Raw genomic sequence first — 24,153 nt, forward strand, 5'->3', positions numbered from 1 at the left:
ATGTAGTTAATAAACAGGGCGCTTTTGGCCACCAAATAAGAAATAAGTGATTAAATACTGCAAATAAAGGTTGTAAGAGTTGCTTGATAAATATAGAGGAACAGCAATTTAAACTGCATGGGTTTGATCCTGCTTGTGTAAGTGAAAATTCAATTAAACTCGACTAACCTGAAGTGGAGGCAGTGGAACGCTCATGTATAATGTTGCCACATATCCAGTGAATGAGCTTTCTGCCAATTTGGCCTCATGGAAGTTTGCAGAATGAGTAATAAGCTCTCGATTTGCAATATACAGATAACTATCACTGAAAAATATGGGTGGTGTTCTGAAGTATCTCACTTCTAAATACTTTGCAGATTTATGATCACATATTTGCAATGGAGGTGGAGATAACCTTCAGAAAGTATAACTCACACTGAGTCAAACACTATGTATCATGTCTGCATGTTCTCGGCTCGGTCATGTAAGAGTTGCTTTATCTGAATGTCCTTGAGCAAAGCACTGCAAAAGTACCAGCTCTGGCCTGGTCTGAGTAGGGGTCAGATGAGATGAACAAGTAACAAAAAAGACGAATGGATTTCCTAACCAGAGTAGTAAATCTGTTCACCTCAATATAACGATAACATCAATTTGTTATAACCACCCTAAGAAGTATTTTAGAATGCATTTATGGGTGTGTGTTCATTTCAAAATACATCAGAGTGGAGAGAGACTCCACACACTCATCATCATATAATGACAATCTCGAAGGTTTTTATTGTGTTAGCAGGGAAGTTGCCTGCTAACTTTTGCTGGAAGGCCTCAAAGAGTGAAGTACAGGGGCAGGGTATGATTCAAGATATCAGAGCTAATGGGTATATGCAGATTATTTCTATTTAAAAAAAAAAAAAAATTGTTAATACAGGGATTGCTTGTAGAGTTCCAGCCATGGTTGATGACATCATTTTTATGTGTCCACATTGTACATAAACTGGTGACAAACAGAAATGAAACAAACAAAATTAGATGCTTCAGATAGTTATCAATATACCTCACAACGTAGTGTTAATATGAACCTATTAAGTTATTGTGTAAGGATGACGAGTGACATTTTTCCTTAGTGGTAGCAGGTTTCATCCAGTTCCTTGCAGACCGCCCCCCCACCCCTACATTTCATGCTTTGTCAACTGCTAGACTGAGTCAATCCAGCCAGGAAAAACTGAAGTTAAGTAGCGGTAAAACTTTACATCACAAAGCTAGATGCAGTTAGTATGAACATGCATATAGTCCTCAACATACAAACACAATTGGTTCCGAGAGATTGTTCATTAATTGAATTGTTCGTAAGTCATTATTTATTAAAGTTCATTCTATGATTTCCATCTGATGTCATGCAAGTACTACGGTAAATACAAAAGTACTAAGACTTACCAGAACAATTACAGGACATAAAACAACCCATAATAATTTTTTAAAACATTTTTTTAAGCGTATCCAACAAAAATCATAGTCAGTTGTTAATATTCATGATCCACGATATGGTACTGTAGTATGTAGCGTACTTTTACTAGCCTTTTCTTTGTTATCCATGATAAACAGCAAACTATCCAAGTTAATATGCTTGATGCTCTGAGATGCTCACAGAGAAAACAATAAACAAGAACAAGAGAGGACACGAGTGTTGGAGTTGCTTCAACGCAGCAGTGCTGCTTGGTGTGGGTTGTGGCAGAAAGTGGAACTGCAGTACAATAGAGTAAGATACGGTAGAGTGTTTGTTCGTATCTCCGAATCTTCATAACTTAAATATTGAGGGCAACCTGTATAATATACTACATTAACCCATGAAACCTCAATTAGATGATATTGAGATGATATTTATTGGTACAGCATGTCACTGTGAATAAGGACATAACTCAGGATGCCAAGTGATGTCTAGTAAACCTGTCAGGTGGCCAAAAATTTACTCATTTGTGTTTAGGGACAGGGTTCTAGATACGTGATGGGCACATCCAAGGAAAAAGCTACAAAAATAATCTAACACATTGGTTTTACCCTTAAATACCATGTGCCATCATCAAGTTAGTGAAGATTATACTTGCAGCTGTCCCCTGAGACATCTGCTGGTGCCATAGTTGAAGTCTTTTGGCTGCTCTGGATGAAAATGATTCTATCCATCCTCTCCTGCACAGGTCGCTGGAAGGTTCTTTCATTTAGGTTTTCATCTGAGTTTGGTTTTTTAAATCCCACAAGAAAATTCATTTTTATGGATGCTTTCCAATGTAGTTCATATCTTGCGTCATCACTAAACTTAATGATGCCATTTTATTGATTTGTTTTTTTATGCTTAGCTATTAAATTTTACTTTCTCGACTAAATATCTGACAGAAAAAAATACTCTTTCATTCCTTACATGTTGTTTTGATCATCTAGTCCAGGGGTTTCAAACTAATTTTCACTGAGGTCCACATCAGCGTAACGGCTGTCCACAAAGGGCTAGATGTAACTACTCCTTAACATTAAATAACTCTAAATGTATTCCTTCTTCAAGTTACAAACATTACATGTGCACAGAAAAAAATATGTTTGCTTGTTGCTCTGTTATAACATAAATCCTTAATTTGTCAGGTTATGAATCCCACATAACTCCATCAATCAAGGATCAAGCTATCCAAGCGAATAAAAAAATGGAACATGGAATCAACTAAAAATAACAAAATAAAGGTTGACTCAGTTCTCAACTAAATTGGTTGAGTTTTTAGGTTGGTTTTTGATGAGGAGATGCTGCCTGTCCTTGAACACACCACCTGGATCCCCTCTCTATCATCCAAGATGCTCGGTTATGTCACACAACACAGCAACTCAGCCACTGCACTTCTGTATGTCACGGCACATCTACATGCTCCAAAATCATCTCCTGCAAAAACAGCTGGATCTGACGGCGATTCAGGCCACGAACCCGAACGAAGTTCACCGTTTTCATGACCGTGGTCATGTCATTCATCCCATCTTTAATTTTTGGGTAATCTTTTTCTTTACTTGAAGGCTAGCTTTGGCGAACTTAGCTCCGTATTTGGTGTCAACATGCTGGCTTAGATTGTACTCTACACCGCCTCGTAACACAAAGACATACCGGTCTTTCTCCCAGAAGCACAAATAAGTATTCGCCTTCCCATCATTCTTGTTAAAGTCTTTCATCTCCATCAACTTTTCTCTTCCTGGACATTTTGGAATTACAGTATTACTTAATTCTCAATTTCACTTGTTGGCATTGATATGGAAACACTGCTGTGTACTGGCGGTGAGCCATCACTGTGTGGGTATTACAGTCGGCAGGCATTGTGGGAAATGCAGTTTTTGGTCAAAGCACGCTTTTGACCTACTTATTATTAGGCGCTTTCACTGTTTATGCCTTTGCGGGCCACATAAAATGGTGTGGCGGGCCACATTTGGCCCGCGGGCCTTGTGTTTGAAACATGTGATCTAGTCTATACTGAATGGTTTGGAGTCCGCTGAAATTGACAATAACCATGGTAAGGTCATCACTGTCCTCTCTGTCATTCGGGCAGTTTAGTTAAGTACTCATTAAATTATGAATATATCAATTTTCAGCCTAATTAATAAGTCCTCTAGGGGTTATTGCTATTGTAGCTATGTGCATAGTGTGTCCAATTGTATTAGGCAGAGGACCTGCTGATGGGTCGATTATGCGTCTGTCTATTGGTGAAACTAACTGCATACATGTTCTCTCGTAAAAGGTCATGAGCAGCCATGTGACAGAAGGGCATGATTAATTCAATAGGATCCAGTCCTTTGCACCTACAGGTTACATAAAAAAACCATCATGGTAGTACCATTAACAAAAATAGATGAACTCATTGAAGGTTAAATGCACTGAAACACAAGAATAGATAAAAACTGATTCTGCAGGTCTGGGAGAAGAGGCAAATTAAGACCACTGGGTATACATATACATGAACAGCTTATCCCCACACTAACTTTATTTTACTGGTATATTTGACACTGGTTGCTATGGATACCTGCCCTCACTCTACACTCTATTAACCTTCCCCATACTGACATTAAACCACCTTCTATCTTATTACCTTTTCCCACACTCTTCTCGTCTGTTTAAAACGTTTTTGTGTCTCACGTAAGTCCGAGACTCACAGAACATGGCACATTCCGGATGCATTCAGCCAACAGAATGCATGTACGGTATCACGTGACAGCCTACCAAAAGTCTGCGATGAGGTGAAGTCGCGAAGGTTGATGCGCGAACGCGTGAGGGCACACTGTAATTCTCAAGTTAAAATGGCTTCAGATTAAAATGAGGAAAAAAGAGGTCAAATTTAGCTCCTCCAATACATACTGATTCAAAAAAGATCAGTAAATACAATAAAAATAATTTCTCAGAGAAGAATAAAACACAGTGCATTAGTTATTCTTTGCACTTCAGGACTTCTCCTGCTTCGCTGTGAACGCGACGGCCCATGTTCAGTACTGGACGAGAAACATTTCTGGCTGAAGAATAGTTCAATGCAGTCTTTGCCTGTTTGGCTGACACTCCCCTCCTCTAACAAGGAGGGGTGTGCATTTCTCATACCCTAAAGAATACCGCAATTATGTATTCACAAGGCATACAGAATATCTCTACCCAGCATGCTCTCCTCTCTATCTCCCACTCTCCTCCCACTGTCACCATGTGATGAATGACACCCATCTAAAAATGATTGACTAATCATTCTCCATTAATCCCGATCGAGCCGCTGCCAACACCGACACCCTGTGACCATTTTTCACACGTGGCAAATCCCACTCATCCACCAAAGACACACTGAGCCAAGCAAGTCAGTTTCTGGGGTGGAGGAGAAGAACCCACACCAACAGCTAGAAACAGAGCTGGTGTCACCATGGCAACGGGCAGAGCAACATAAGACTTATGTAATTAGGCAGTTACATGAAAAGGAAGTGACAATCGCAGCTCAGGCTGAAACTTCACAGAATATCTGCAACATATGATGGGCGCAGAATTGTTTCTGTCAAGCCATGACTTTAGACGGAGGTTCATTTTGCTCTTCTTTGAAATCAATGTTCCATATTTATTTTTAAGGAATGTTGTGTTTTATGTTTTTTTTACTACACTGTAAAGCAATTTGTGATGCCGTACATATATGTTGTTTTTACAAGTAACTTGTTTTATCTCTTTGATTTGCAATGGAATCATACATGATTATTAGTTTTATTCCTCTTAATCTTTATACTGACCTCTTTTGTACATATATTAATCTTAAATTATTGTTGTGTTGATGTGTGTCCATATTGGTACTTTAATGAAACTTTGATTTATTCAAACTACAAAAATGCCAAACAAGTTAATACAATGGAATCTTTTAGAATATTGCTAGATCCTTGTTCACAGTCAAATGTAAAAAGCAATATGTTGTATTGCAGTAGGAAAACACACTTTTTTAATCTGCAAAAAACAGTCTTAATTCTGAGTATCGGTGTGTGTGTGTGCATGTGTGTGTGCGTGTGTGTGTGTGTGTGCATGTGCAAGCCTGTTTATAATTATAGCGTTGTTGTTGTTGTGAGGATAAAAAATTACTTCACAATGTCAGAGGCTTGCTTCCTTCTTTGGAAGATAAATGGTCGTTCCCATAGGGTAAGCTTTTATATGTTAGGATCCAGATCCACTTCTAGAGTTAATGCAGGGTTAGATTTGAGGGTTAAATAAAAACGAGGACTGGGGCGAGGCGGCGAGTTTAGAGGATCGAGGTTACATTCACGAAAAAGTGACAAAAACAAGTTTGTGTGGGTGTTTGTTGTGTACTTACTCAGCCAGTTCCTCAAGGCTCCGATACACATCATCCTCATTCAGGGCTGTGTCCTCTGATGGAAAGGGCCTGATGCGCGCACGCACACACACACACACACACACACACACACACACACACACACACACACCCACACACACACACACACACACACACCCACACACACACACACACATGGAAAGGGAGCAAGAGAGGACAACATATTTCATTACTGCGCACATCTGATTCCCACCCTGAAAACAAAACAAAAAAAAGAAGAAGAAGTGAAAACCTGTGTGTTGTATCCCCTGGTTTGTCAGCTCCATCATGTCAGCAACAGAACACCAGGGTGTATTCAACAGAACACCCCATCAGTCACAAAAACATTGTCAGAAGACATCAACACACTGCTACTGACAGATAAAAAAGCAGGAGGAAAACAGCCTTTTGCTTTCAGACGGATGGCCGGTAGAGTTTCTCCAAGCCTTTATTCTCACGTGGCCTAACTCACGATACAGCAAGGATTCACACTGTAATTAAACACACCTACCATTCTGGACACGTGTGCTGCAGCTTATTCACAACTTCGGCTGTGTCTACACGTGCTCATCCTGGGTTGGATTATTGCATAAAACACATTTAATTAACTCCACCAAGGAAGTTTGCATATTTTTGTTTGACTGTCATTCCACTAAAGAAAATAGTCATTGCATTTGCATGAAAATTGGTAAAAGAGTGGGGCATGGAAGAGATCATCAACTGATGATAAAATCAGTATCGAACTAATAAGGGCACAAATAAAATTTAACTCCTAGGGCAGAATTTCATGGGCAGCGAGTGATATGGTGAGGGTCAAGCTATTGTGGGTCTGTTTCCTCTGGGTGCAGTTATATAATGGGAAGATTGAGCAGGCCTAGATGAGTGTTGTCTTCTTTATTTACAAGGTTAAATTACTAAACAGTTATATACATCAGATATATTAATCCACAAACAGGATCAACAGATAGAATACAGTTACAGAGCACAAAAAACAACTTTGAAGTGGGTTGGATGTGATTTGGAGTCTATATGATGGGGGTCTCTTTGCACCACTCTGTGCTATTGGAATAGTAATGGAAATGCAAAGCAGCATGGAATGGTTCATCACGGCACAGCCATAAGTGTTAATGGAAAAGCCCCACAGGTGTCTTAAGAACTGCATAAGGGGCGGTTGAGCTGCGTTTCCAGCCATAATGGACAATGTGGAACCATAAACAATATTAAAAATGACAAGCGAACAGTTGTAAGTGTTTTAACACAGATAAAAATCATATATGACGGACACTTTTTGCCCCGTAGAACAGAACAAACTGCAAAACAAAAATATAAAATTCCATCATGTTGCTCTCGTAATCTGAATAATTCATCCCCATCCTCCTCTTAATGTCCTCTTTCCTGCTCATGTAGTGTCAACAAACACAATACACCCGGGAAGTGGCAGAGCATAAAACTGGATGCCTAATCAATTAGCTCATTAAACAGGGTGGATTTATTTAGGGATATCTGTTTTCTGAAAACATTAACCCAAAGTGCATGGTTGGATCTAAATCGCCCAACGCGCCTATGGTGTGTTTTTCTCTTTCAAGAGAGCCGATTGCTACAAATTATAACCTATTAACTAAACGTTGCGCACAATTTAAGCTCATTAAAATCTGTAAGGTCACGATCAGAGCTAAGCATAAACTACGCTAATGTTGCTGAAGCAGAAATAGCTTGTGTTATTAAAATGAAATTAGCCTCACAGATGTAACGGTGGGATGTTTCAGTATTAAAAAACAAACACTTGGGAAATAAGACGTGTGGTAGAATTTGACCATCATTATCATGTTTCAGAATATCCAAGTTACTTTTTCCTTAGTACTTTAATATAATTATCCTGTTTTTTGGGGTTTTTTTTTTGTTTTTTTACTGTAATAGCGAAGCCATGCTGTAACCATCCTCTTATCCAACAACAAAAATCCCACGCAAATCATGAGCCAGCTCTGGCTGCTCCTGTAAACATGCCTGCAAGGTTGACCTTGAATCTCTGTCATATAACAACACAAATAGCTTCACACTTTATTTCAGAAAGGGATGAAGAACAGTGAGAGGGAGGCTGGGGCATGTGTGGGTTTCAGGGTTAATTGAGACGTTGGGGATACAGCCTGCATTGACGAGTTCTACAGCAGTTCATGGCTGTGAATTCAGAAACTCTTGTTTCATTCGGGGTTCTTTGCAATGCAAGTGTGTTACATTACTTATGTAACAAAACAAACACAAACATGTTTTTTGTGCTTATTACTTTCAGATGCACCAAACGCTTCACCAGTGTTGGATTTATATTACAACAAAATGATTGATCTGATGCAGTAATGACTATAGGAGAAGTGTTCAAAAATGAATTCAACATAAAATTTATTTTATCTTTAGATTATATTATAATAGTAACATGTCGAGTAACAGGAACGTGTTTCTGAACTGCTTGAAGGTTAACATGTGTATGTGTGTTTGTGTGTGTGTTTCTATCCATCTGTTACTATGTAGAAATGTTTAAGACATGTTGCTGCAGGACAGGAGAAAACAGAAAAACAGTGGATGTCAGATCTGAAGTGATCTGGAAAATAATGTATAGCTGATTGTAAAAGACCAGATGTCTAATTAGCTCATGAAGATCTTCACGTTTTTGAAGGCTCAGCTTTGAAATCATGGGACTGTATTGATCTCAATGTACGATGAATATACTAAAATGCCGTATCTTTATGAAGAGTAAGCAGCAGCGCCCTGATTGTGCTTAAGGTTATACCATAAGATTAAAGTCAATTACAGCAGTAGTTTATCTCACCATTCAAATGGTGTTTACATGCAGCTGTGTTTGTGTAGAGCTGTTTGACACTGCCAATTAACCTTTATGTAAGAAATCAGTGGTCAAACTGGGGGAGCGTGTCAGCCTATAAATTAATGAATGCCCACTTAGACAGCCAAAGTTCAAATAGTCACCCTTAAACAATGCCAACACACACACACACACAGACACACACACACACACACACACACACACACACACACACACACACACACACACACACACACACACACACACAGAACCCCAGTCTGCACCATTTCCTCTGATTCATTAACCTTACTAATGTTTCAGTGTTTGGTTCCATTAAAACCTGTACATTTCCAAGAGCTAATTACTAGTAATATTATTATATATTATTATATAATTACAGTTTATTATGAAGAAATAATACAAAAATGGCATCATCTGATTTATGTTACTTTCTCTTTTGCTGTTATGAAGAGAAACACAGCGGAGAAGGCGCATTCTCCAGGGTGTCGTATCACACCCACATCTGATGCCCCCCTACAATGAAATGTGCATTATATTATAAGTTATTAATGGAGTCCCGCAGGGTAAAATTTAATTACATAGTAGTTTGTGGATACATGCGCTCATATATATCACCCAAGTGTTGTTTTGCGAAGCCAAGCACTGCCCAATGCTGCTGTTTTCATTTTGGCTAAATGATACAAGCAGGTGTAATTGAACTATGTTTATAATTTCATCAGAACTCCAATGATGAGCCGTCTCCTGGTGATTCAGTGCCGGTCTGTGTGCTTCCTGCAAGCTTGTTACTTCTGCTTTGGTCTGATCACAGTGAAGTGGAATGGATGTTGTGGTACTTGAAACAGCTTTGCTAATAATCTGCAGTCAAATCTGACAACAGAAAAAAATGTTTATTGCATGTTTTAGAGCTTGAATTTTCTTAAAATGGAGTTTGAGAATATCTGACCAAATAAATATCCATGAGTTAGAGGATAAACAACTCAACCAAAGTCTAATTGTGTGATGTAACTCATTTTTGCATTACTTTTCCTTTACTCGTTCATATGCACATTTCTGTATCTCTTCAGCAATCTCTATTCCATCTTTTTGAGTAAACAAATGAATCTGTTTTGTTCACCTTATTGTATATGTCCACATTAATAAAGTATAAAGTATATTTAATTTTCTTATAATTTGATGCCAAATTATATGAAGGCTACATGAGGTCTTTCCTAATTAATAAATCAAATGAATTGGCAGTACATGATGTTTATCTACAGAGATACATTAAATGTGATATTTTTATATCTATTAAACTATACAACAGTTAGAGCACAAACCATTTGTTCAGGATCACCATCAAACTCAGATTGTTCACTGAACCAATCCTGCATTGCTCTAAGATTTTTATTTAATTATGATTTTATATATTTTTCAGTAAATAAAAACAGAGAAACTGGACAGAGATAAAAGTAAGAAGGAATGGGATTGAACAATTAAATAAAAGTTAAGTAAAAGATGGATCTGCTTACTTAGTTTCTTTCTCGTGCTTTCACTTTATTGACCTCGTTTTTTTATTTGTGTAATAAGGACTTTAAGAAGTCTTCCTAGACTCTCTCTCTCTAGGCGTGGATGTCCAGTACCTGAGGTGAAGTGCTGTGAAATTATTGACAGACTGCCTGCTAACTCTTGCCAGTCTTTATTTTACAGTTTACCTGCTAACCAAATCTTTTCCATTTAAGCCCTCTTATTTCTTATTTAACTTGTGGCTAACTTCACAGGATCGTAATCTGAGAAAGCCACAGTCACGAGCATGGCCTACTCAGTCTTCTTGCTACAGTGAGTACCAGCTCTCAAAACTGAAAAGAGATACACACTACAGGGATGTATGACAACATTTGGCATTGAGCAGTCTTACCCTAAAAATAATACCTCTTGCATCTTAAATATCATTATCTGCTCAGACATGTACTTTCTTTACTCCTTCAGATAGACAGGTGTGTTTGCAGGCAGGTAGGTAGGTAGGTATGTCGGTAGGTCGGTCAGTCAGTCGCCTGTTGATCAGTGTGTCGGTCTGAGATTAACATCTGCAGCAGCCCGCAAAAGCTCTTTGCTCTTTATTTACAGCTGGTCTTTGACATGACATAACCCTGGTCTATGTCACACACATGAAGCACATGACACACATATCACACATGACACACACTCCAGCAATGGGGATCAAACATGAGCCAGGAAAGTGAAGTGTAAGTGGGTGCAAGGTTAGCTCTGGGTTAGCTGAGGACAGAAAAGCAGCAGGAAGGGGGTGGTGGGGTGGGGGGTTTGAATAGCAGAAGGAGGATGAATAACAAGAAATGATGACAGAGGCATCAGCTATAGATAAGCTGTGAGAAACCCAAGGTCAACTCCCAGGGTAAAACAAGAAGGATTTAGACCAAAATAAATCAAAATGGTTAAAACAAACACTTGTAATTGACAGGTTTTGTGGGAAATTGTCGCATGAGATGTGGAAAGCATCAGGATAAAGAGATTCTTGCATTGTCAACTCAGTTTCAAGTGTATTATATTTACTAGATGGTGAGAGAGTATTGACATAATTTAAGTCACTCAAACTTTAATTGTGAATGTGACAAAGGCTCTGTGCCCAGTGGATCTCATGCAACATATGCCAAACAAAGGCTCTGTTCCCATCTGGAGTTGGACTGCTGACAGAGGGACAGAGCCAGGAACTAGGGTTGCAGACAGTGAGCAGACATTCAAGACAAGATCAATGAGCTTCAGCAGAGCGTCAATGGACACGCTTGCGGCAATGTTTCACAGAGATTTCACACAGTGAGCAACTCCTCGGACAGTTTGAAACTCAATGGATGGCCTGATGTGGTTTCCAAACTATAATGATTTGAGACCATGATGTTATTGTCTGTGAATCAAGATCTCCACCCTAAATTTGGGAAACATAAAGCCCTGCATCAGCAAGAATCTGGCCACACAACATAATTATGACTTGAGTTGAAAGAAAATGGGAAGATAACTGAATCATGGACGTCTATTTCTCAGACAAATGTGTTTATGGGTTTTATCCGTATACTTAAAATATTCTGATTTATTGCGCTACACTGCATTATGTGGCCCTGTGAACAACTGGCGATTTATCCAGAGTACACCCAGGTTCTAGGGTGTAGGCTTCAGTGTAAACACTTGACCTGGATCCGGATCAACAACTGAACCGTCTCGAAAATGCTGACTGAATTAACTATGAGAGGCTCAGAGTAGAGTCGGTGCTCCTTTGCGTGGATTAAGTTGAGGTACTTTGGCCATCTGGTGTGGATGCCACCAGGGTACCTCCCTAGGGAGGTGTTCCCGGCACGTCAAGCTGGGAGGAGACCTCGGGACAGACCCAGGAACATGTGAAGGGATTATATCTCAACACTGGCTTGGGAACGCCTTGGGATCCCCCAGTCAGAGCTTGTTAATGTGGCCGGGGAAAGGAAAGTTTGGGGCTTCCTGTTGAAGCTGCGGCCCCTGAAATCCAACTATGGATGAGCGGATGAAGATTGATGGATAGATGGATGTTTAAATGCAATTCGACAGATCTAATCTGTCTAATAACATCACCATCTAATAACAATCTACTGACTTCAAGAGGGAAGTTGTGTTTTCATGTAGAGTGGAATGTAGGGTAAAAAGAAAGTGCAGTCATCTGAAAGGAAGTGTTTTGCCTTCAGATGTTTGTTCCTCCTTCCTCTCAGAAAGGTGTGAACACTTTGTATTCCACAGGTGATAGTGTTAAATCCATACATCTTAAACATAACTGTAAATGATAGACTTAATTCCTGATTGCTGGGATTAAAGCAGCCCAGAATCATGAAGACCAACATGTAATTTGCCCTGAAGCCAAAGGAGTCTCATTTTGATTCTTACATACTTATATATAAGTAAGTTCTAAGTAAGTTCTCTGCCCATCTAAATGGACAGGCACAGAACTGACCGGAGATCAGCAGGTGTGGTTGTCCTTTCTTTTTTTGTGTCACTCTTCATGCCTCTCTTCATTTCTTGGCATATCTCCTAATGGACAGGCTTCATTAAAATTCATTAGAAGTAAAAGGCCTTTTTTAATGCAGCACAGGTGAGCCACCAATAAACTGCAAGCAGACTGTGCAAATGAGGAGACATTGGAACCACATTGCAATCCCGATAAAGGTTTTTCTCACAATATCCACGGAAATGTACATTTGAATATTTCAAATCAGATTGTCCTAAATGTATCCATAAATAATGCACTGCAGTAACATTTGAATGACACTTGTAGAAGTGTTATGGATTATTTTGTGAGCCGCAAGATAACATTGTCTGTCTTAAACCTGCAGCTAATTGTTGAAAATGTAAAGAACTTTTAAATGTGTTAATATGCACCTCCACAATGCTGACCTACATTCCCAAATCTGAAAAAGTTGGGATGCAGACATTGGCAAACATAATATAATAATTCCATAATCCTACTTGACATTCAATCAAATAAAAACAATGAAAATGCAGCACATGTCAAATCACAACTCATTAACTTAAATAAATGTTCTTATTTTATGGCATAAACACTTTTCACAAAGTTTTGAGAAAAAACCCCCAAAACAAAACCTGATTGGACCATTCCAAGGGTAATTAGTAAAAAGTGATTGCATCATAATTCAGTGAAAGGAGGCATGTTGAAGGGGCTTTTTCAGAGGGACCAAATGTGGGGATGTTAATCATTTGTAGCCAAATGCGCCAGTAATTTAAGAACAATGTTTCTCAGCTAGAATTAATTTGAGTAATTCATAACTACAGTATATAAAATCATCAAATTATTACAGAAACAGGAGAAACCTCCGCACAAAATAGATACGGACTCAAACCAACATTGAAAGCCATTGACCTTCAATCCCTCAAGAGGCTCCAAATTAAAGACTGATAAGTCTATGGAACATGGCACTTATGAAGCATCACATTTAAGGACATGGACTTGGACTATTGAACAAGTTAAGTCTTATATCAAGCAATATATTAAGTGAGTTTTTTGGATATTTAACGTAAAGTAAAGGACATCTGAAGTAGTTTCTTTGGTGTTGCTGCCATTTAGTGCTGCAGCTGCTAAAAAAAAATAAAATGAGTGCATTATAAATGAGACACATACCTTATGCCTTTGATCTGTGCAATACTATGGTGGGAAATCCTTGACAGAGCAGAGATTACCTGAAATAAACAAAGAGATAAACAGTAAAACAAAAATGAAATACATTTTCAAGTTTTCAATTTCACTGAGTGAATCAACACAGGTAATTTGTGATTTATATTCATAGTTTGTAATCCTTTAGTTGTTTCATATGTTATAGCGTCATTAATGCAAACTCCAGGATTATGAACCAGTAAGCGTGAAGGTAATGTGGACGCAACAAAACAGCCACAGAGCAATCAATAAGAAATTATTCAGAAGGTAAACAGTCAAGTAGATATGATGTTTGTTTGTTTTTTTGTTTGGAGCTCATGCTCCACACTTTTTAATATTCCCCAACCAAAGAATTATAATTATTCCCTTTTTATTTCATTTGAAGAGAGATATTAATAATACTTTCTTTTTGAATATTGCCCTTCTGATTAATTGGACATGGCGGGTACTGAAATGTAGTACATTTAATTTAATTAGTTTGTACATCAACACACCACTTGACCATTCTCCTGTCCTTATTCTACCTCCAAATTCCATCTAGTATTTATTGTTAGCTTCCATGCTTTTCTTTCCTCCTCTTTATTTTTTTAGAAAAGGAAGGTTCAGTGTGAGTCTGAGTTTATGCTGTTTTAGTGGCATTTATGAATCACACGCAAGTGGACTTATGGATGACGACTACAGATGGCGACTTGCAAGGTCTGCAGAGGCTACTTCCAGAAGATCAGAGATCCACCGTTCCAAAACACACTCTCCCTGACACACACACACACACACACACACCCACACACACACACACACACACACACACACACACACACACACACACACACACACACACACACACATACACACAGAGAGAGAGAGAGAGAGAGAGAGAGAGAGAGAGAGAGAGAGAGAGAGAGAGAGAGAGAGAGAGAGAGAGAGAGAGAGAGAGAGAGAGAGAAACAAATTCTGTCTCCTACACCTCATTACCTACTCCTGGGTGTATTTCAGCTTGCAACAGCGTGGCAATGCCAGATGTCTCCTCAACAGGGAAGAGAAAATTGTTATCTCAACCCCTCTTTCTCAGCAGGTGCGTCATCAAAAGCTCTTTGTCAAGCTCTCTTTGCTCAAAATATAATGCAAAATCTCATCATTCCTGGTACTTCCTGTTCAAGATGGGCCAATGCTAATGGTCATTGTGATGAGAAGGCCACCACTTCGGGAGTGCTTGCACAGAAGTACTCTTGACCAAATCCTGTCACCCTCTCTATTCAAGTTGTTCTCACATTTAGCACTATGTGATGGAGTATGCATAAAGTACATAAGAAAAATCTATTTGTCTCTCATCTCTCTTCTCTGTGCAGGAAAACCTCTGCTTGGGCTATGCTGCATGACAGGATGATGAGATGTTAGTTCCTGCTTTGATAAAGACCTATTTAATAGTGAGTCATGTTCATGGTTTAATGGTTTGAATAGGTGGCCAGTCCATCACTGTGTATGTTTTTAACATATATTAAAAATAAACCTCATTGATAAAGATCAAAAACTAAAGAGGTAGACAAAGACAAAGTGGAAAATGACAGTCAATAAAGATGCATTGCAAATTTAGCCAATGGATAGGGTGTTTAATAAATCAGTGAAGATAAATCTATTGTGCTGCTGAGCAGTGTGCTGCCCACCTGCCTGTGCTGCTAGAAAGGATCACATATGGTGAATCGCTCCAGCATCATTACAGCTCCATTTTATTAGTCTTATTAGCATACGATGACTTCAAGACTGACAGACAGTAACATCAGTCATAATGTAAAATGGACGGATGGATGAAAGGATGCATGGATGGAAGGTGGTTATGTTGTATTTAAAGGCAGTTTATATTGAATGCTGGTTGCAGTGATCGGCTGTGGTCAGATACAGCCTGGCCCAGCAGCTTTCAGCAGGCCGGTCCAGATTCAAAGGATGTGAGGCCGCTGGCTTCAAGCCAGCCAGACCGCAGCAGGACCACAGCTTGACAGTAGCGTGACAAGGCGTGCCAGAACTGAGAATACAAATCTGACTTCCACACAGCATTTGATAGTTTATTAATACAAGCTTTTGAATTTCCTTTACATTAAGCAATTTATTTTCATAATTCAATGTTAAACTCACACGCTGTTATGTGAAAAATCTATTTTGAGACTTGCAACATTGGCAATTTGTGATTCCCTTTGGCTTTGATGAGAAACTCTAATTTGCAATCTGTTTCCAAGGCAGCTGAAGAAGTAATTTTTTGTTCTTATATTGCACCTAAAATTAAAATTATACTTCTAATTTTTCTGTTTATGTTTAGCCACAATGTAACTGCAGACCATATAAAGAAACTCAAGAGTAGTTGCCACCTTTTGAGCAAAATGGCTGTAAGTGATGGTCAGTGGAACTTTGAATGCTGATCTCAGAGTTGCCTCCTTTTATTTGTCAAAATGCCTCTTGTTTGTTTCCAGCCTCTGTTAAGATGTGGCCCGTCCGCTTGGTTGTCTTTCCTCTCTCTGCCTGTGTTTCTGTTTGTTTTTCAGCCTCAAATTTTCAGTCATCACTCTCTTCTGATCCTTTGGTTCAGTCAAAGCCTTTGAGTCTCTACACATTATTAATTTCCCTCTCATCTCGTACTCCCCAGGGGGTCTTAACTCTAGAGCGAGCCAGAGAATAAAGCTCCTTTCACCCCACTAGGAATAAGCAAAGACAAGTCATACAAAGAGGTAGTAGAATGAATTTTAGGAGCTCTAAACTTATATACACCCATCACGACAAGCTTGTCCCTTTTCAGTAAGGACATAACAGATGACACATGTAAAGCCAGACCGATGCTGTCAGTTTCATCACAACACTGTCTTGTAACATTTAGCTTGTCTGTGTGTGTGTGTGTGTGTGTGTGTGTGTGTGTGTGTGTGTGTGTGTGTGTGTGTGTGTGTGTGTGTGTGTGTGTGTGTGTGTGTGTGTGTGTGTGTGTGTGTGTGTGTGTGTCTGCGTGTGTGTACACAAGGATGAATAGTGTCCGTGGAATAACTAGGTAGCAAAGCCCGGTGTTTGCAAACACACACCACCCTTACTCCTAATTCGACACATGTGGCCTGTGTCCCATCTGAGGCCAAGAGAAACCTCATGACCACCTTGGAGCCAATCAGGAGAACCAAAGGTAATCGTAACCACCGGCAACCAAGCTTGACTGAATATGCATGGTCATCAATTTATGAGATAAATCAAATCAAACCTGCAGCCATATGCTATTATCAGTGTGAGGGTGGAGCAGTGATTTGATTAACATCTGAAACACACAGGGAAGGCTTATTGACAGTCCGTCATATCAGACATCCCACCGACAATTCTGTTTATATCTCACACAGTCATAACATGATTATATCTTGTACTGCAAATCAATGCATGTGTTGGGAGTCATCCAACGGAGAGGCTGCATTAATGAAAAAATCATATTACTGGTATGCGTTTTCTCATTCTGTTCTCCAAGCTCTTTCTCCAACAGTTAACTCCCTGATAGTTTCAGATATTTATAAAGTAGTCACACTCTGACAAGGAAGCAATGGTCTCCTTATTGCAGCAAGCCAAAGTGGTAGGCATGACGAGAGAGGGGCACTGAGTGGGAGAGCCGAGAACAGATGGCTGAGTGGGAACCCTGCGTGGCCGACATCAATAATGGACAGGCAGAGGAAGGGTGGCGCGGGTGTGTGTGTGTGTGTTTGTGTGTGTGTGTGTGTGTGTGTGTGTAATCTACTGTCCCACTGCCTTGGGGAGTTTCTATCTTTTACAAACCTTCTCTTATTTTCTGCCTTTTAACAATTTGGAGCAGAATGTCTTTCTTTCCCTCTGAGAGTTTCATTTTTGGTACTATCCACAAAATTCACACTTTTAAATGTCCAGAAAACAGGCATTCATTGTAGCAAAAATGCTCCAGTTCTATAGCATACATGTGTTACGGTGATTCCTTAAATGCAGATCAAATTTCATGATTTCTATTCCCACACTATTATCGACTAATTAAAGCACTTTTGTGTCTCGCGAAAGTCCAAGACTGACGGAACATAGCGCACTTCCGGATGCCATCAGCCAATTGAATGCACGTACGGTATCACCTGACTGCCTACCAAAAATCTGTGATGATATACAGTAGAGTCCCAATTGTTGATGCACGAATGCACGAGGGCGCACTGTATACTTTACATTTAAATTAAGTCCAAATACATTTTATTTACTCAACACTAGAGCTTTATGCACAGTTCAGCGGTATTGGCCAAAAGCTGTATCAAGACAGCCAGAAACGACAGGACTGTAATGGAAAACAAGCATCCATCTGCATAAAAATAAAAGAAATGCAAAAATATATAAAGATTAAGTGGTAAGGGTGGCATAACCTCAGATTTGGTGGCAGGGGCTTGAATATACCCATTTCATCTTTAACAGTCTAATGCACTTTGTGTATGGCACACCATAAGTGCTATAAACTGAAATGCATGAATGGCACCGATTAGTCTTTGAGTATCAGCTCATGATAAAGTAGTTGAAAGCCATCAGAAGCTGGGGCTGTGTAAATCCTGATTGCAGTCCGATTGGGAACCGCCACACGGCACTAAATCCAGTCAAAGTAGGCCTTCCAGCTGCTTGATTACTATGGATTTCACTGCATATGTTCGAGTAAGTAAAGCCTCTGGGTTGGCCTGTGGGAGTGGAAAGAGTGGCCCAAAGACCCAGTTTACCCTAGTGCCAGAAAACGGGGCTGGTGGCCTACAACTATGGTCCTATGGAGAATGTGCCGAGTTGCTAGTTATGTCACTGATTTAAAATTCAGGTTACCTTAACAGAAGGATAATGGTGCCAAAGGTTCCAAAGCCCTTTGGAAGAGTTGGGTAGGTTTTTACTTATTTTGTAGAACCATCAATGTGAATTATTGATGTGAATATGTGCCGACAGATCAATTTTAGAGCTTATTTGGCTTTAGCACCTTGAACATTGATTCAATTTGAACCACTGCCGCTCGAAGGAAAAAGGGGCAAAAGCAGTTAATATGTGCAAATTGTACATCATAGATTGTGTTGGCCTGGTCAGCACCTACCAGTATTCTGCCGTCGTGTCCATGACCTGTTCAATGTCATGCTAAATTACCACACCAGCCTGCTCATCTATGCATGACTATGCCTGCATGTCACAAGGTTTGTACATGTGTCCATTACTGCTTTCAAGCTGAAATTAGCATTAAGTGTACATTGGCCAGATGTGTGTACAAAGACTATTGATGCACCAATAAGGCTGTGTTTGGAGGTTGTAAGAATTTTTTTCCCCAAATATGTCAGAGGGGATTGTAGTCCAGAGAAAAGCTTCCCATGGTCTGAATTTGGTCTGATTACCACCACTTGGTGACCACTATTATGGGGCATAATATAATTAGAGAGACAGTATGTGTAGGTATTAGGGTTTTGACTAGTTGATGAGGTCAAAATTGAAACTTGATAGTTATTATTTTATTGTTAACGTATAAAGTTCAACGACAAAGACCTCAGCTATTGGATAGGCGTGGGTAATGATGTGGAGATGCATCACAAATGGCGTCAGTGAAGGTATTTGGTGGAAAATCTGTGTCGGCTAAACAATGCAAATGAAAAAAAAAAACAACCTTTGGTGATTGAGAGAAAGAAAATGCTTCAGCTTATAGCCAAGGCAACCAAAAAGGTCTCTGTAGTCTCGGTCTGACTGCCTGACTGCTCTGTGGAATGAATGTCACCACAAGGATTCACTCTTCATGTGCAGCATTTCTTTTGTCCACAAACTCTAAACTACCACTGAGTGAATCCGTTTGAGCTAAACATCATACTTGATCCTTATAAAATAAGGTTAAACTTGAGAAGAGCACTGGAAGGTGTTGCTCTACAAAACAAAAGTAACTGATCATAAATAACTTATTACCATTTATCACCATAGTGAATAACATCACTATTTTGGCTTATTCCATGAAATGTTTCCATCTAAAATGAGAATCCATCACTTCTGTCTCATATACAGTGTAGTGAAGTGTATATTTATAGGGACTCACTTGAATGCTAGCCATACATTACGAGCAGGAGGTTAAATGTTTATGTGATTCAAGATCACAAGTTTATGAATGTGCACATCAAGTTCTTCTTCCCTAAAATTTAAAACCTTAGCTCATGAAAATCAGTTTCACTATGTCACTTTGATGTTTTTTTTATTTTATTATGTCTTTATTATAACTAGCCTGAACTAGTTGATTTGTGTTGACAAGACAAAAAATTGTTGCTGCATGGACAGATAGAGTTTAGCCAAGCATTCCTTTCAGATGATTATCCGGTATGGATAAAGTATTTTTGAAGAATATGAGCACACAATTCGTCAATACTCGTGCTCGTGCTGAAGACTCCTCATAACCAGCGGTCCCCAAACTTTTTTGGGGACCCCTGGTTATGAGATAATTCAGAAAATTTAGATGGTCTAACAGATAAAGATACATATAGCGGTGTACTCACTCATCCCTTGTGTTTATTTTTTTCTTGTTTTAGCTGTTCTGTGCATCTTGTCAGCAAACCCCAAAAATCAGGAGTAAAACTAATTTCCTGAGGATTCCTGAAGCATGTCTGTGATGCAACATGCTTATGGTTGAAGGAAGCCTGGACCAATAGGTACACTTGTTCTGAGAGGTGAGAGAATAAACCCCACTGTTCCCTCTCACATTTTATTCTGTCTCTTGATGTCATCCTGCTGCACAGAGTTCATGACCTGCTGGAAGGGGCTCCGTTGTGTGCCTGATGGCAATAGGACAAGTTTTCACTCTGCAGCTCATGTATGATGCCTGCATCTACATGTTTAAACAAAGCAGCTCTTTAGGGACACAGTGGCAGCTGACAAAACAATAAGCAGGGCAAATGAGTGATGTAGAACAATAATTCCCCTGCAGATGAATTTGCAAGCCAAATCAAGCTTGTGCTTTTCAGAAAGAAAATCTTAAAATTATATATTTAAAAAATAAATAAATAAACAGGACAAGGTGCATGTAATTATTTCACAACAATCGGAAAAATGCAAACATTGTTGAGAGCGACAGCTGAGGAAAAACAAACAAATGACTCAAACTTATGGGCAAAACACATTTTCATTATAAAACAATTACATCTTTGCTCTCTGGCTGCATGTTATGCTGCTGGAAAAGAGAAGCGATTGGACTTGTAACCTGTGTGCCGCAGCTCCTCCAGCAAAACAGCAGGTCATTTCCTTCCATGATAACTCACAGGCTAATCACAGGCCTCATCAAAGTACAGCAAAGGCTCTTCTAAAAGAGAAAGAAAAAGCCAGAGAAATCTCTCTGACAGCTTGAGTGTTTGGTTGGCCAAGTGTTTAGTCTCTTCTCAAACATGTGTTTGACATTTGCATGGTAAAATTATTGAACACCCCCTACCGTGAAGAATATTTCCCAAGTGTCATGACACAAATTAAACACTTTTCATAAGATGTTGCAAATCACCGGACCATCAATGACATTTTTAATCAGCAACACGTGTGAAGGTGTGTACTGGGGTATTTTGTGGCAAAATGTCACATTCATATTTACAATAGAATACAAACAGCTAAAACATGATGCTCCGAGGCAGTTATTGTGCAACGAAGGGAATGATGCTGATTTGTTCTGAGCCACAGACGAAATCTGAGCGGATAAAATCCAAACCATTTGTAATGTGCTTGGAAAAAGTGCTCTGTAGCTCCAGGAGGAAACCTGTGGGGCTTCTCCACACAGACACATGCTAGCCTCATTTGACACAGCTTTCATTGATTTTTCTTGATTTTCACAGATTTTCAACTCCACTGCGATGGGGCTACTCTTCTAAAGGTGGGTCTATAACTGAGTTCTTGAAGAGACTCATCATCGAATGTTGGAGTTGTTTCCAGCAATGGTCTGTTAATGCACTATTAAACACACTATCAAGCCTTCGAATTGTAAACAGCAAAATCTGAAAACATTCTCAACAACAACTGACAAAAATAATCGATATATGTAATGCTCCACCCCAATGAGTCATATGTTAAAAACATATTTCTCCATTGTCCTGCTCAAGAGTCTGGAAGACTGGGGTTTGTCAGGATTTGGCTGAGATCGGTGACACGTTAATATAATGGACCACTGGTGAACCGGTAATGGAAACACATATCAGCTCAGTATGATTTGACTCAGTACAACCAGATGGGCCATGGATTCAGAAAGAAATAAAAAATACAATGGAAAACTATTATCTGCTCATATGTTGGCAGATATGAAAAAAACAAAAAAACTCCAAACACAACAGAGGACGATTAAACTGTAAAAAAAATTGACAAATGACGATTTTCTTGCCATGACACGCAATACCCATTGGTTATTTCATTAATGCACAATACAAAGAGGTGAAACAAGTTTCTTCTTAAACTGTGATATACTGTATATTTTTGTCTGAAATGTCTTGAAAATGTATATCATTACTTTTTATACATATTCCAGAATAGAAAGAGACATTATGTCCTTTATTTGCGGGGCTGTGAGCACTATCGAGCATGCTAACACAAAGAACCAACTCCAAAAGTGTCAATTAAGATGTTAAACATGAAAAAAATATAATTATCTTGTTTTGGTTCATGGATACCGGAGGGATAGTATCTTCTTTCACAAGAATAAATCATGCAGATGAAGTAAAAACAGCTGAGTGTATTTCTTTAGTCAGAGGGGAACAATAAAAAAATGGTAAACTGAAACACAACTACATCCGTGTGCATGACGACGCTCTTGCGCATAAATGTCAGGACATAAGTCTGATTTTGTAGTGTTTATTAAAGCTTTTCAGTCCCATAATTTGTTTTGTTTGCAGGAACAGTTACAGTCGGACTGAAATCCAATGCTGCTTGGCTCTCATCTCACCACAAACAGCTGCTGCTTTCAGCCAATCCGTTAAAGTAAACAGCTTTTACGTCCTTATTTTTCAGCTGGTGGGCTAACAAAAGCAATAAAAGCTGTGGTTCCACCAGCAAAAAAAATATGAAAACATAACGCAATGGGATTTTGCTCGATTTAGGTTAGACAGTATTAATTTAATCCTTATGTCTAAATTTTAAAAAGAGCCCAGTAATAATGATAAAACTATTAACTAAAAATGATTTTTTTTTGTGGCACTAGCTTATGCCAGATGCACAATTGCTATTTAGGAGATAAGCAGGTTAAACAAAATGTCCCCATCTCACACCTCTCTTCTGCACTCCACAGATGTGGTCTAGTCAGCGGAGAAGGTAAGTACCCTCATGCTTCACTCAAACAGACTACCTGCATTTTAAAAAATATTGAAGAATAAACATTTTTATCGGCTTTTTTTGGGCACAATGACAAATATTTAAAGTAATAATAATCAATAAAATATTAATTTTGGAATGAAAACGCCATTACCCTCTAACCTTGCCACTCTCAGTTCAAAAATGTCCTATGGAAAAAATAAGTCAATAGGAAAAGTAATGGCATCTCACAGCTATTCTTCATGTCATGGTCCTTTCATTTATTGCTTGCCTGTTTCATTTTCTGATGCGTTTGACATCTATCATCTTGTTTTGTTTCCAGCAGGTGATATGCACGAATGGATGTATCAAGGACTCTCCTTTTTTGTGTGTTGATGTCCCTTCTATTTATGCTGAATCAGTGCTGATGCAGAGAAATCCTTCAATGGTGAAAAAAAAAAAAAAAAAAATCCACTTAAGTGATAAGTCTGAAAATGTGAAAAGTGGAAAGTAAATACTTAAATAATGCACAAATGTATGAAAAGTCTACATAAGTAAAGTAATGGAGTATTTCTACTTTAGTATTCTGCTTGTCAGGGGAAGAAATATAACATGATTAATCTCATAGTTACTTTAGGAAGATATACAGTGTGAAGCACAGGTTGTTTCACATGAGCTCTTTGTGCATTTTTTTTTTTTTTTGCCCTTTAGCTCCTCTGATCATTGTCTGACTAAAAATTGACCAGATGTGTAACATGACCATAATCATTAGTGTTGATGTAAGAAGCAGAGGTTTAAACAGATGGAACCATTAGACCGTGTCACTTGTGTTTATGGCTGCAACGCACAAAGAAGACCTAAGACAAAAACATTGTTTTTGCATTGTAACGTCCATGTTGTGTGTGTCAGATGATGATTTTTTCCACAAAATTGTTGAGGGCATTTGACAGAACAAGGTTTAAGGCTTTGGAGCAGAACTGTGGTGAGCGAGGCTGATGAAGCTAATACTTCCTGTGTGTGTGTGTGTGTGTGTGTGTGTGTGTGTG

General features: G+C 39.0%; 1 protein-coding gene across 6 annotated transcripts in view; it reads right to left on the minus strand.

The window, feature by feature from the left end:
- The window catches only part of vav2 (vav 2 guanine nucleotide exchange factor), a 172,739-nt gene that overhangs the window by 36,586 nt on the left and 112,000 nt on the right, over positions 1 to 24,153 (minus strand). For all 6 annotated transcript variants that reach the window (XM_068335758.1, XM_068335756.1, XM_068335754.1 and 3 more), the window contains exons 3-4: positions 13,811 to 13,869; positions 5,814 to 5,882 (exon numbers count right to left, since the gene is read on the minus strand). In XM_068335758.1, the coding sequence (XP_068191859.1) occupies positions 5,814 to 5,882; positions 13,811 to 13,869 (128 nt within the window). The remainder of the gene's footprint in view (positions 1 to 5,813; positions 5,883 to 13,810; positions 13,870 to 24,153) is intronic.

Source organism: Antennarius striatus, chromosome 15 (assembly GCF_040054535.1).
Source record: "Antennarius striatus isolate MH-2024 chromosome 15, ASM4005453v1, whole genome shotgun sequence".
Lineage (NCBI taxonomy): Eukaryota > Metazoa > Chordata > Actinopteri > Lophiiformes > Antennariidae > Antennarius > Antennarius striatus.